The sequence below is a fragment of the Physeter macrocephalus genome, chromosome 17 (genome assembly GCF_002837175.3).
Source record: "Physeter macrocephalus isolate SW-GA chromosome 17, ASM283717v5, whole genome shotgun sequence".
Classification (NCBI taxonomy): Eukaryota; Metazoa; Chordata; class Mammalia; order Artiodactyla; family Physeteridae; genus Physeter; species Physeter macrocephalus.
The window spans coordinates 12066575-12080002 of NC_041230.1; the positions used below are offsets into that span (position 1 = coordinate 12066575).

General features: G+C 55.7%; 1 protein-coding gene across 2 annotated transcripts in view; it reads right to left on the reverse strand.

The window, feature by feature from the left end:
* Window positions 1–21: 21 nt before the first annotated feature.
* RUVBL2 (RuvB like AAA ATPase 2) overlaps window positions 22–13428 on the reverse strand; it is a 15310-nt gene continuing 1903 nt past the window's right edge. Inside the window, exons 1-15 of one of the 2 annotated variants that reach the window (XM_007112399.3) lie at window positions 12284–12405; window positions 11630–11684; window positions 9995–10050; window positions 9542–9683; window positions 7566–7695; window positions 7351–7417; window positions 5238–5344; window positions 5059–5152; window positions 4542–4665; window positions 4112–4206; window positions 3897–4015; window positions 1247–1366; window positions 726–855; window positions 246–360; window positions 22–132 (exon numbers count right to left, since the gene is read on the reverse strand). In XM_007112399.3, coding sequence (XP_007112461.1) covers window positions 107–132; window positions 246–360; window positions 726–855; window positions 1247–1366; window positions 3897–4015; window positions 4112–4206; window positions 4542–4665; window positions 5059–5152; window positions 5238–5344; window positions 7351–7417; window positions 7566–7695; window positions 9542–9683; window positions 9995–10050; window positions 11630–11684; window positions 12284–12334 — 1431 coding nt within the window. In that variant the 5' untranslated portion in view covers window positions 12335–12405 and the 3' untranslated portion in view covers window positions 22–106. Of the gene's footprint in view, window positions 133–245; window positions 361–725; window positions 856–1246; window positions 1367–3896; window positions 4016–4111; window positions 4207–4541; window positions 4666–5058; window positions 5153–5237; window positions 5345–7350; window positions 7418–7565; window positions 7696–9541; window positions 9684–9994; window positions 10051–11629; window positions 11685–12283; window positions 12406–13428 lie in introns of those variants that run through there. The other variant, XM_007112400.2, reaches the window with a different exon arrangement.

Consider the following 13428-nt stretch of genomic DNA (forward strand, 5'->3'; position numbering starts at 1 on the left):
ACACACAACACACACAATAGGTCCAGTTTCAGAACCACTTTATACAAAGTCACAGTGTCAGAACTCTGGTAGAAAATGGTGAAGCGGGGGTGAAGGCGATAGCAGCTCAGGAGGTGTCCATGGTTTCACCTTCTGTCGGGAGAAGGAAGGCCACGTGGTCAGTGTGGCCCCGAGGGCGGGGCCTGAGCTCTCCAGGCCGGGCTCCCTCCTCCCTCTCTGGGGCAGGCGGGGAGGGGGCCACTCACTGAGCTCATTGAAGAGGAAGGCGTCCTGGTACTCCTTCATGTACTGCGTGGAGCGCGACTCATCCAGGAAGAGCGAGTAGACCCGCTTGATGTCATCCACCTGCACCTCGGTGCCCTGATAGGGACGGGAGACCTCGGTGGGGCCCCTCCCAGGAGGCGGGTCAGGGTGAGGACTCTGGGGCCAGGTCGCCTGGATTCAAATCCTGCCGCGGCCCCCTCGTGGCCGTGGGCCCCACCTCCCCACCCCTCAGTTTCTTCATCTGTAAAATGGACTTAACGGCATCAACGTGCAGCCGATAGATATTTACTCAGCACCTCCCGTGTGTCAGGCTGGGAGCCACGGAAATTAACCCGAGACACCAAAGTCCCCCGCCTCTGAAAATGTGGGTCCTGGGACTAAGTGCAACTGCCCAGGGAAAGCCCCGGGGGTAGCATGTCCTCCACCCGCCCCTCTGAGCCCCGGCGGCTGCAGCCGCTGACCTTGCGCTTCCGGCACGCCAGGCTGGCGGCCGTGATGAGCTGGATGGCGTAGCGCAGCGAGGTCTCCAGCCCGATGCGGGTCAGCACTGTGTAGGCGTCCTCACTCATCTCCACGTCCTCCTCCTCGCACCTGCGGGCAGGGGGCAGAGGGGCCATCCAGCCAGCGCCGTGGCGCTGCTGGACCTCCCGGGGTACACGTGGAGTCCACGTCCTCAGAAGCACAGAAGAGCCACCGAGGCACAGGCTGGGCCCAAACCTTGGGCCTCGTGAGCCTCCCCCTTCCAGGGCTCTTTCCACAAGGCCAGTCACCGGCACTGCCCCTCCCTTCTCTAAAGAGCCCCCCCCACCCCATCATAGGCCACTGCTTGGATGCCCAGCCCAGTCCTGCTTCTGGCAGGCCCAGTGACCTCCCCCTCAGACCTCAGTGTTGCCACGTGTCAAACAGGGCGGACACCAGCCCTGCCTCTCAGGCCTGCAGCCTGGTCCTGCCCCGGAAGGCCAGGGGGGCCCCCCATCCGCACCGGATGCGGAGGATCTGCTTTGTGTCTTTCTCGCTGTAGGGAGAGGTCGAGACGATAAGCAGGCGGTCCAGCAGGTCAATGGGGATGCCGTGGGGGCTCTGGTAGCTGGTGCCCCGGATCCTGGGGAGGAGGGGGAAGGGAGGCTGTCAGGGTGATGCCCTTAGAACCTGGCTCTTCATTCCCTCTACTCAGAACACCCCACCCCTACCAACCCCCTCGGCCACAGCCCGCTCACTGGACCAAATACCGGTCGGTTAGCCTTCAGCTCCGGGCTGGTGTCACTGCCTGACGGCGCAGCCACCCCTTGACTGCATCAGTCCCCCTGGAGCTGAGCCGGTTTTGGCTAGATATCTGTGTCCGGGATTACTGGATCAAGGTCCCACTCCTCTGCTTGACACAGAGCTCCACAAGGGAAGCAACTGTGCCGGTCCTGTCCCCGGCTGCACCTGGCCCAGCACAAGGCCTGGCGCGTGGTGCTAGGAAGCAGCAGATTCCCATTATTCATGGTAGCTGCGTTCTACAAAGTGGAGGCGAATGCTCAATTAGCAAATACAGGGTTAGGCTCTTGTGAGCCTCTGGTCACAATTTTTGGCAACCAACCAATAGATAGCCTGGTTTCAGGTTAAAGACACCTTATTCAATATACATTATTGACTTATTCATGCTGAACTCTTAGCCAATAGCACTTGAACTCGTGCCTGAAGGAAGCTCATCTGACACATGTGTTTTCTTCGCACGGCACATCCCTGCCTTCTTGCGCTTAGCGACACTGGACAGCTGGGGGCCGTTTTAAACAGCAAAATTACCAGGAACAAAAAGCATACAATGTGACAAACGTGGCACTAAACAGATCAGGAAAAGGACACTTATTTACAGCATGTGAACTGAAACTAGGAGGCAAAGCACTGCCTGCTTTGACCCTCGTCTGGACTGTCTGCCATGGGCGATTCAATTTTTTCCTGCTCTGCACACGTTTGTGAATGACCGCCAAGGTGTGATGGGTACCAATTTGGGGGCTACAAATCAACTGTAGCGAGTGAGCAGATCCACGAATACAGAATCTGCAGAGGAGTGACTGCGTTTGCTGCCCCTCACAGGAGACACCCCTGTTCCCACAGCCGGACCTGCAGCTGCTACAAACATGCTCTCAGCTGGGCTCGTCCAACCCTGTCATCTGGATACCAAATTCTGGCCCTGCCACCTTCTACGTGTGACCTTGGGCAAGTTACCAGGCCTTGCTGTCCCCATCTTTAAAATGGGGCTGAGGGAATTCCCTGGTGGTCCGGGTGGTTAGGACTCCACGCTTCCATTGCAGGGGGCACGGGTTTGATGCTTGATTGGGGAACTAAGATCCTGCAAGCTGTGATGCATGGCCAAAAAAATAAAAAAAAAAATAAAGCAGGGCTGAGACAATATTACCTCCCGAGCTTCTTTTGAGGGGGCCAAGCAGTTCATCCTGGAAAAGGGCCAAGCACAGAGCCAAGGACGACCTGCCTGCTGCCCCTGGTAGCCATGCCTCTGTCTTCCCTGCACTACAGGTGGCACATGGCTGCTGCCCTGGAGGTGCTGGTACCTGGGCTACCGTGCAGCCAGGTGCTGCCACACACCTGAGCACCCCTGGGTAATGGGTCCAGGCGGCCATGCTGGGTGCAGCCTTTGAGCCCCAGCCTCTTGTGAGCTCTCTGCCCTCCACTTCCTTCTCCCTTCCTGTGGACTCTTGAAATGTAGATGAGATTGGGGAAGAGCCAGCAGGGAGGACATGGCACAGCAACACCCTAGGGCAGAGGTTCCCAAGCTTTATGGTGTCTGGCACCCTTCACGTCTCAGGAATTTTTCCATGGTATCCTTAGGTCAAGAGAAATACTAAGCTTCGTTCCCTTTATTTCCATTAAGCAGTTAGGTGTAAGCAACTTAATTGTAGTAGTTTCTGCAGCGTCTAAAACACGTCACTGTGCATCCCTTAAAACTTTAAAACATCCCACAGGGGCTTTCCTGGTGGTGCAGTGGTTAAGAATCCGCCTGCCAATGCAGGGGACACGGGTTCGAGCCCTGGTCCGGGAAGATCACACACGCCGCGGAGCAACTAAGCCCGTGCACCACAACTACTGAGCCTGCGCTCTAGAGCCTGGCTCCACAAGTACTGAGCCCACACGCCTAGAGCCCATGCTCTGCAGCAAGAGAAGCCACTGCAATGAGAAGCCCGCACACCACAACGAAGAGTAGCCCTGCTCGCCGCAACTAGAGAAAGCCCGCGCGCACCGACGAAGACCCAATGCAGCCAAAAATTAAAAAAAACAAAAACAAAAACACATCCCACAGCACTCCTGTGTTCTCTGCAGTACCCTGGGGTGCCTTGGCACACAGTTTGGGAACTGGAGCCTTAAGGGCTACCGGAACAAGAAAACAGAAAGAACATGGCACCTGGACTTCCTTGTGGAGCAGAGTTGCCCACCAGCCCTGACCAGCCATCTACTTTTGTTTGAGGGGAAAGTACACTGTCTTGTCTGGGCCACAAAGCTTGGGGATAGCCAAGCCCACCCCTCCCTAATAAGGTGCTCGCCAAACGTGCCCTGATTAGCCAGTGGCCGTTCCCGCCACCCAGAGGTCCCCGTTCTCCCCAGGGGCCTCTGAGGGGCCGGCAGTGGCTCACCGGGTGATGCCGCGGTTGGTGGCCATGATGAGGACAGGCGCCATGTCACTCTCCAGGGCCCGGTTGAGGAAGGAGAAGCTCTCAATGTCCAGCATGTGGACCTCGTCGATAAATAGCACCTGGGGGCCAGGGAGGCAGACGTCAAACCCACCTCCCGCGCCCCCTCTTCTCCCCCACAGCAGTGTCACCTGCCCTGGCCCTGCCCTGGCACTCACGCCGGGGATGATCTCCGCCTTGCCCTCCTCCCGCCACTCGGCCACCTTGGCATTGATCTGCTCTCGGACTTCTGACTTGATCTCCCCTGTGTCACCTGCGGGAGGCGGGGTGTCAGAGACAAGACAGGGATCCAGGGCCGGAGGGTGGACCAAGATGCAGAAGGATGGGACGCCAGGGACAGAGGGAGGAGAGACCAAGCCCCTGGAGTGGCAGCACGACGGGAGGGACAGGGGGTCAGAGATGTCCCAGAGAGGCAACACGGGGGCAGAGACGAACCACACCCACAGATGGAGAAGACGGGAGTCGGCGAACAGGGATGGAGGAAGAGGAGAAGAGCCATGGTCACGGGGGGCCGTACTGGTGGATGGGAGAGGGAGAGGGGAGCTGCCAGGCCCCCCGGGGCAGCGGGAGACGACGGCTGGGCCTAACCTGAGAAGAGGGCCAGGAAGCCCTGGGTGCGGGAGTTGATGACGTCAATCTCGTGCAGGGACACCGTGTGCACCACCTCCTTGCGTTTCTGGAGCTCCCCGTCTGGGCACTGCACGAACTTGGTCTATGGGGCCGGGGTGGGGTTCGGCGTGGACAAGGGCAGAAAAGAGCATGAAGGGGGGGCCCGAGGGGCCATCTGGGGGAGACTGGGACTCCCTGGAATGGAACTAAGAATCCAGATGGGGGTTACCCAGAAACCCCAGGCCCAAGGGGTAGTCAAGACCAGGGCAGTCAACAGCACTGAAGGATACGGGGGTTCCTGGAGGACCCCGGAAACCATGAGCCAAGTGCCAAGCTGAGGGGCCCCAACTGTCCTAGAGCGTACAGGGAAGAACCAGGAGTACCAGGGACATGGGGTTGGGGTGACAGGAGGATCCAGACCCTGTGGGCCCTGGGGTGATGGAGGAGAGAGAAACATCCTGGTGCCTGACCGAGGGGACCTGGAGCCCTGGCCCACCTGGGATCCCATGGCGTCATAGTCTCGAGCGCGCGTGAACGAGCGTCCCAGCTTGGAGATCTTGCCCGTGGCCTTGTCGATGGTGATCACATCCCTGCAGGGGATGGAGGGCGGGGGTGAGGAAAGGAAGGGCCAGAGCTCCGCTACCCTGACCACCTGGTGCGGCCCCCGCTGCTCACCCAGCCTGGACCTTGTCCTTGGTCAGGGACTCGATCATCTTAGTGCCCAGGTCGTATATGGTCTCCATCTCTGTGGTCTTGAGGGTCAGCTTGCCCACCTTGGAGCCCTGAGGGGTGACATGCCAGGCAAGGGGCTCAGAGACGGTCCCGATGTCTCCCTAACACAGCTTCAGAACAAGCATGACATGGGGCAGCTTTGGGGGCTTGACGAAGATATCCATTGTCACAACTGCGGTGACAGCTTCCTGGGTGCATGTGTGTCAAAGCCTAACATCCTGTAAACCTTCAAGGGCGTGGCTTACTGGCTGTCAATTGCACATTAATAAAGCTATTATTAAAAATCCAATAATTAGAGAAATGCAAATCAAAACGACAATGAGACATCATCTCACACCGGTCAGATTGGCCATCATCAAAAACTCTAGAAACAATAAATACTGGAGAGGGTGTGGAGAAAAGGGAACCCTCTTGCACTGCTGGTGGGAATGTAAATTGATACAGCCACTATGGAGAACAGTATGGAGGTTCCTTAAAAAACTACAAATAGAACTACCATACGACCCCACAATCCGGGACGTAACCCCATGGTAAGTTGAGGAAGATCTGTACAACAGAAGCAGCAGCCAAGGAACCAGTAGGAGAAATAATGGTTTTTATTTAAAGACAGTCACGGCATGGAAGCAACCTAAGTGTCCATCAACAGATGAATGGATAAAGAAGATGTGGCACATATATACAATGGAATATTACTCAGCCATAAAAAGAAATGAAACTGAGTTATTTGTAATGAGGTGGATAGACCTGGAGTCTGTCATACAGAGTGAAGTAAGTCAGAAGGAGAAAAACAAATACCGTATGCTAACACATATATATGGAATCTAAGAAAAAAAATGTCATGAAGAGATTAGTGGTAGGATGGGAATAAAACACAGACCTACTAGAGCATGGACTTGAGGACGTGGGGAGGGGGAAGGGTAAGCTGTGACGAAGTGAGAGAGTGGCAGGGACATATATGCACTACCAAATGTAAATTAGATAGCTAGTGGGAAGCTGCCGCATAGCACAGGGAGATCACCTCTGTGCTTTGTGACCATGAGAGGGGTGGGATGGGGGGGTGGGAGGGAGGGAGACGCAAGAGGGAAGAGATATGGGAACATATGTATATGTATAACTGATTCACTTTGTTGTAAAGGAGAAACTAACACACTATTGTAAAACAGTTATACTCCAATAAAGATGTTAAAAAAAAAAATCCAATAAAGAAACAAACAAAAACCTAAAAGACAAAATCTACAAAAACAACAGGGACCTGAGGTCTCACAGAATGGCCAAAGGGGTCCCACTGTAACACTCCTTTTTTATACCCAAATGAAAGGCGGTTTCCGTCGATCACAAACCCAGAAGAACTCAGCTAAACACAACTAAGAAAACAAAATGCCACGCCCCTCCCCACGAGATAAGCTAAGAAAACAAAATGCCACGCCCCCCCTCACAAGATGAACAGTCACCAAGTCTGGGCTTTCCCCAGCATATTGGAGTCTCTCCTGTTTCCTGGTATTGTTTCCACAGTGAGGTACTCCCTTTGCAGGGAAAGGTGGAAGAATAAAAGGACTGGGATTGGGGAGGGAGTTAAAGGGAGTTACGGTTGTTCATTTTTAAAGGGAGGATGTATCCACGGATTTCTTCTGTAATCAAAATCTAATTTAAAGAACTATCTGGGGAATAGCTTTCCCTATATTTAAAGATCCTCCTACCATGTTTTTAAAATTCAAAATTTAATTGCAATAGATGAGACTAATTTAGGAGGCTGTTTACAGGTGTTAAAAGTGCAAGTTGGGGCTTCTCTGGTGGCGCAGTGGTTGAGAGCCCGCCTGCCGATGCAGGGGAACTGGGTTCGCGCCCCGGTCCGGGAGGATCCCACATGCCGCGGAGCGGCTGGGCCCGTGAGCCGTGGCCGCTGAGCCTGCGCGTCCGGAGCCTGTGCCCCGTAACGGGAGAGGCCACGACAGCGAGAGGCCCGCGTACCGCAAAAAAAAAAAAAAAAAAAAAAAAGGTGCAAGTTGACCTCCACCCTCCAGCCCTGGGAGTAGCCTAGACTCGGGAGTAGACTCACCGTCCCTGTTGCTGGCCGATCAATCTGGATCTCCACCACCTCCCCTTCGATGATCTCGGTCTCCTCCCTGGGCAGAGAACAGACCTAAGGAGAGAGCCCAAGGCCTGGGCCCTCAGGAACTGCCAACTCCCGTGAGCCCTTGGGTGCAAGATGAGCTGGCCAGGGCCGGGGGGGACGTCCCAAGGCCGCTGGGACCTGGCATCACCCCCGCTTACTTGATGCGCACACCGATGGAGCGCCGGAAGGCCTGTGTCAGCGCCTCCGTTTTGCTCATCTCCAGGGAGAAGATCTCACTGCCGGCGATGGCTGTGAACGGGGTGTCAGGGCCCAGGGCCTGTGCCATGCCTGGGAAGGAGGGGAGGCAGCCGAGGTGGGTGGGGGCAGCCCTGGCACCAGGTCCCCAACACCCGCTCTGTGGCAAACCAGCTCTTCTCCCTCCTCAGGCAGGAGAGCAGGAGAGAGGGGCGGGGTGCTGAGGGGCAGACAAGGAGACGCAGAGAAGGCTGGGGACGGAGGGCCGCCTGGGGAGGCCCTGGATCAGAACCCTGCGCTGCCCAGAGGGCAAACCTTGTGACTCTATAATCTTGCCAAGCCTGCCTCCCAACCTCTGAGAGCTGTTTAGCCTCAGGGCTTGGGGGTGATGAGCAGGGGTAGAGGCAAGGGGCTGAAACTGAAGGTAAGACAGTCAGATTGCGTAGGTTTGAATCCCGGCTTCAGTGCTTAGCACCGGGTGCCCTTGAGAAGTCTGCTCCCCAAGCCGGTTTGCACCTCTGTGTAATGGGACCGACAACATGACAAGCACTGGCACGGGATGGCAGCCTGCATAGGAGCGATTATGAGGGCAGGCAGGGATACCCTGGTGCTCAATCATGACTCCGTCACACGGCCTGGAACCAGCACAGGGACGGGCCTCCTCTATGGCTTGGGGTTAGCTGGCTGGTAGACAGCGGGGCCATTCCTGCCATCACTCCAAGCGCTGAGCCCCTCTGCCAGCTCCCCTTCCTGAGGGCTCTGCCCAGCTCTGAGCCAAGTCTCCCGGACAGGAAGTCACCGAACCCTCCTGACCAGTGTGAGCTGGCAACTCTCCTTGGTCCCCTTTACAGATGTGTGTCACACTCTATGCCTGGGTGTCCTGCTCCCTACTGTCTGTCCAGGAGATTCCCAGACATCCTACAAGTCTTAGTTCAGGCACTGACTCAGCTGGGAAGTCTCTCCTGACAACCGCCACCCTGATTTCTCTCCCCACCACCCCTCATCGGAGGTAGAAGCCTCCTCTGTTCATCACCCTGGACGGGACCGTGTCCACGAACACCTCCCCGAGGCCGGAAGCTTCTTAAAGTCAGGACTTTGGTCTTAATCATCTTAGTGTCCGCAGTATCTGGTCCAGGGCCTGGCACACCAGGGTACCTGAATGAGTGCTCCTTTATTATAACTGCAGACCTAGCTGTTACCTTGATTCTCACTGCCTGGCCCCACAGTTAAGGCACAAAGGTGGGAATGAGTGGGAAGAGAGGAGAGTCCAGGAAAGCTTCAATGAGGAAAAGATGCCTGGGTAGGGTTTTGAAGGATGAATAGGAGCTCAACAAGGATGAGGGACAGTTGTGAGTAAAAAGATCTTAAATCACTAACGCATTGCAAAAGAGACTGCTGGCTGTCTATGCGATACCCATCTTTCCCATCTTCCTTCGTTCCAGAACCCCCATTTTATTAGGGTAGCAGTGATCCCAATTGAAATATTAAAATAAGTTTTAATGTCTCAATCTCTTGTGCAGCAGAGTGTAGCCATTAAGTTCTAGTCAATAAAATATAAGCAAGAGTGTGTGGGAGTCCCAAGACAGCTGCTTAAAGGGAGCTACCTCTAGGAGGTACACCCTCATTGCAATTCCTCTTTCTCCTTCTTCCCATATGGAGTATGGGTGGGATGGCTGGAGCGTAGGCCATCTTCTTGCAACATGAGGTGACCCTGACATGGAAGCAAGTGATGCGGAGGCAGGAAGGTAGAAGCCTTCACTGTTCAACAAGGATGAATTGGCCTACATTCAGATTCTTTTATGGGAGAGAATAAACCCATAGTGTTTAAGCCACTGCCATTTTGGGCTGTCTGTTAAACGTGGCTGAATCTGACCCTGACTTACATGGGAGGGATCACCTGGCAAGGCCAGAAGAGATCCTGCCCTTAGAGGTGTCTTACCCATGGCGATGGCCGTCTTCCCAGTACCCGGCTGGCCGGCGATGAGGACCGCCCGGCCGGCGATCTTCCCTTCCCGGATCATCTCCAGCACCACGCCAGCTGCCCTCCGGGCCGCCAGCTGGCCCACCATGCCCTGGGAAACCTGGGGGTGGGAGGTGACAGAGCACACAAGGTGACTTCCTCCTGGGCTACTACTGCATTCCTACCACCTCCAGGCTGATGAGATCAAACAGGACATGTTGGCTGGGACTTCAGAAAAAAGCCAAAACAGCCTTTTCCACCCCCATTTTTTAAAGACCGAGAAAACTGCACATGCGGCTGAATTTTATAAATACAGCGCAGACAAAGGTCTGAAAGATCATAACGCAGTCCCCATACTCCCCACAGCCCTGGGTCCCCTCTGCCCGAGGCCCCCATGGAGCAGCCTTCCCACCCCGGCCCCCTGGGCTCTACCTGCCGTGGCTCCAAGGCATCATCTAGCCCCAGCCCCCGGATATGGGAGTGAGCGCCTGTGTGTGGGGAAAGAACCAGAAGACATGGTTACCAGCCAGCTCCTGTCGATGTGTGGCCTGAGGGGCTTCCCCGCCGAGCCCTGGTCTCCTCCTCGGTCACAGGGGCACCTCGATTCCCCACCTCACCGGGAGGATGGCCGGACATGGTAAATGCTCAGTAAATAAGAGTGGCTCTTAGGCTACACGGTGGCCTGAGTGACCTCCCAGGTTCTAATCTCATTCCATGTAACTCTGAGAACAAGAGTCTCAGCTATTATCACCCTGGATCATGGCCAGGGCTCAATAATCGCCCCCAGGCCCTCATTGACATGGAGGCGGGGAGGAGTTCAGAGAGGTTAGGTCCCTTGCCCAAGACCACACGGCCAGTGAGAGGTGAAGACACAGGATTCTAATGCTTTATACTAGACCAGGGCTGGGCAAACTTCAGCCTGTGGGTGGGCACTTGTTTTTGTAAATAAAGTTTTATTGGCACACAGCCACGTCCATTCGCTCACATACCATCTGGGGGTGCTCTCGCACTGCTGCAGCAGAATTGATTACTTTCAACAGAGAAGATTTACTATCTGGCACTTTAAGGAAAGATATGTCAACCCCTGTGCTGGACTGTAGGCACGCTGAGGGCAGGGGCTGGCTGCAGCTAGTCTCCCGGGCCCTCAGCTCCCAGCAGGGCTGGCCCTTGATAGCTAAGTGCTTCACCTTATTGTATCTTATGTCAACCGAGGAGGTGAACTACTCTCCCACCGTTTTGCAGGTAAGGAAACTGAGGCACAGAGAGCAACTAGCCCCTCACTACACGGCTCAGAAGTGGCACCCAGCAGCATGCTTCCAGAACCCGGGTTCATGGCCAGGAGCCCTTTACTGCCTCTTCTGGAAGCTCTGAATGAATGAATGAATGTGAACAAGTAAGTGTAGTCTCCTCCTTGCAAGTGAGGCTCTTTGCAAAGGCTGCACCCTGCCGTTGCCACTACTTCCCGACTTCCTGGTGCCGGGTGAGCTGGGGCCAGGGGCTTGACTGCTCGGAGTCTTGGTCACCTCAGCTGAAACTGGGATGACAGTCACAGGAGGCACCTTGTGGGGCTACTGTAAGGACTCAAGGGATGCAAACTCATATTCAACGGCTATCTGCGGAGCGCCTGGTCTGCCAGGGCCTGTGCTGGGGACGCCGCTAGGAAGGAGACCGAGCAGGTCCCCGCCCGCCCTCACAGAGATGATGCGTGTGCCCGGGGTTTGGGACAGTCAGTGCAGGGCCAACCCCTGTCAGCACTCAGCAAATATCCACTTTCACGATTTCCAAGCAGGATGCTGGGGCATCAGGGAGCCCCGCCAGGGAAGCCCAGGCAGCAGCGGTACCGCCTACCGCCTGGGGTTGAGGCCGGGCCTGGTCCACCCCACCCCCGCCCCCAGCCATCTGACCTGCCCTGGAACTCAGGATCCTCCCTCCTTAGATGGGGGGACGGGGGATGGTGGGATGGTGCGCGGGCCGACTCCCTCTTGGAGGTCCTGGGTAAGGTGGCTCTGTCAGGGGTACAGGGGGCAGGCAGGGGCTAGGTCCTATTCCTGATCCACGCTCACTCACCGATGCGCTCAATCCTCGTCACGTCCCGGATCTCTGGGACCTTGGTTGTGGCTGTCTGGGGTTGGGGGAAGATGCATCAGTAAGAGCCTTTGTGGCCCCAGCTTTCAACCACCCCTCCTCTGTCCCTCCTGCCCGCCTCCCACAAGACAGTCCTTTCCACTCCTCCCCACAGGCAGGCTGGCGTCCCAAACACCAGATCCTCCTCAGTTGTCACCCACTAGCGCTGGTGGGTTGACCCCATTACACTGTCAGTCCCAGGAAGCCAAGGACTGTGTCTGTCTCGTTCACAGCCCCGTCCCCAGGGCCGGGCCCACGTTTGGTGCCCAGGAATTATTTGCTGAAGGAAGAAGTCCTCCCCATCCCCCAGAGCTGCGAGGACAGATGCAGAGTGGGCATTAACTTGGACGTGTTCTGGCCCCTGCTGATCTCCCAGCCCCCCTTGCGCCTCGCTGCCCCAGCTCTCTGTCACTAGGCCTTTGCATGTGCAGGTCCCTGGCCTGGCCTGCTCTCCCCACCCCCCTCACTGAATCAGATCAAGCGCCCCTCATTAAGGGAGGCCCTCCCTGACCTCAGCCCCTGCCCGGCTAGTTCTAGGGTCTCTGGATGTCCAGGCAGAAGGGAGGGCCTCTTTTGGGAGTCTGATCTCACACTCACGAGGTCGACTGTTGGATCAGTGTTCTTGGCTCCAGTGGATGTGAGTCCCATGAAGGGCCCGGCCCACGTCTCACTGGTCTCCCTTGGGGCTCAATGTCTGGAGTTTGAATGAATGACGCCCTGAAGTGCTGAGCTCACTCAACAAGCAGGTACTGAGGTCTCCTGTGTCCCCAGCTTTCCAAAGAGCAAAGTCAGACATCATCCCTTCTCACGTGGGGGAGAGAGATGAGTAAACACTGCCTGGGACAAGTCAAGAACCGAATGGAGATCCACCCAGATATTCGTGGCAGTGTGATTTATAACCAAGAGGCGGAAAAAACCCCAACATCCAGCAGCGGATAGACAAACAAAATGTGGGCTAGCCATTAAACGGAATATTATTCATCCATAAAAAGGAATGAAGGGACTTCCCTGGTGGCGCAGTGGTTAAGAATCCGCCTGCCAATGCAGTAGACATGGGTTCGAGCCCTGGTCCGGGAAGATCCCACATGTCGCGGAGAAACTAAGCCCGTGCGCCACAACTACTGAGCCTGTGCTCTAGAGCCCGCGAGCCACGACTACTGAGTCCACGTGCCACAACTACTGAAGCCCGTGCGCCTAGAGCCTGTGCTCCGCAACAAGAGAAGCCACCGCAACGAAAAGCTCGCACACCGCAACGAAGAGTAGCCCCCGCTCGCCGCAACTAGAGAAAGCCCGCGCGCGGCAACGAAGACCCAACGCAGCATACAATTCTTAAAAAAAAAAAAAAAACAAAACACCCAACGCAGCCAAAAATAAATAAATAAATAAATTTATATAAATAAGTAAATAATATTTTTTTTAAAAAGGGATGAAGTTCTGATCCACGCTACAACATGGATGAACCTTGAAAACATTATGCTGAGTGAAAGAAGCCAGACACAAAAGGTCACATGTTGCATGATTCCGTTTATATGTCCAGAATAGATAAATCTAGAGACACAAAGTAGATGAGAGGTTGCCCGGGGTGAATAAAGAAAGGGAGGCCTGGGCTTCCCTCGTGGCACAGTGGTTGAGAGTCCGCCTGCCGATGCAGGGGACATGGGTTCGTGCCCCGTCCGGGAAGATCCCACATGCCGCGGAGCGGCTGGGCCCGTGAGCCATGGCCGCTGGGCCTGCGCGTCCGG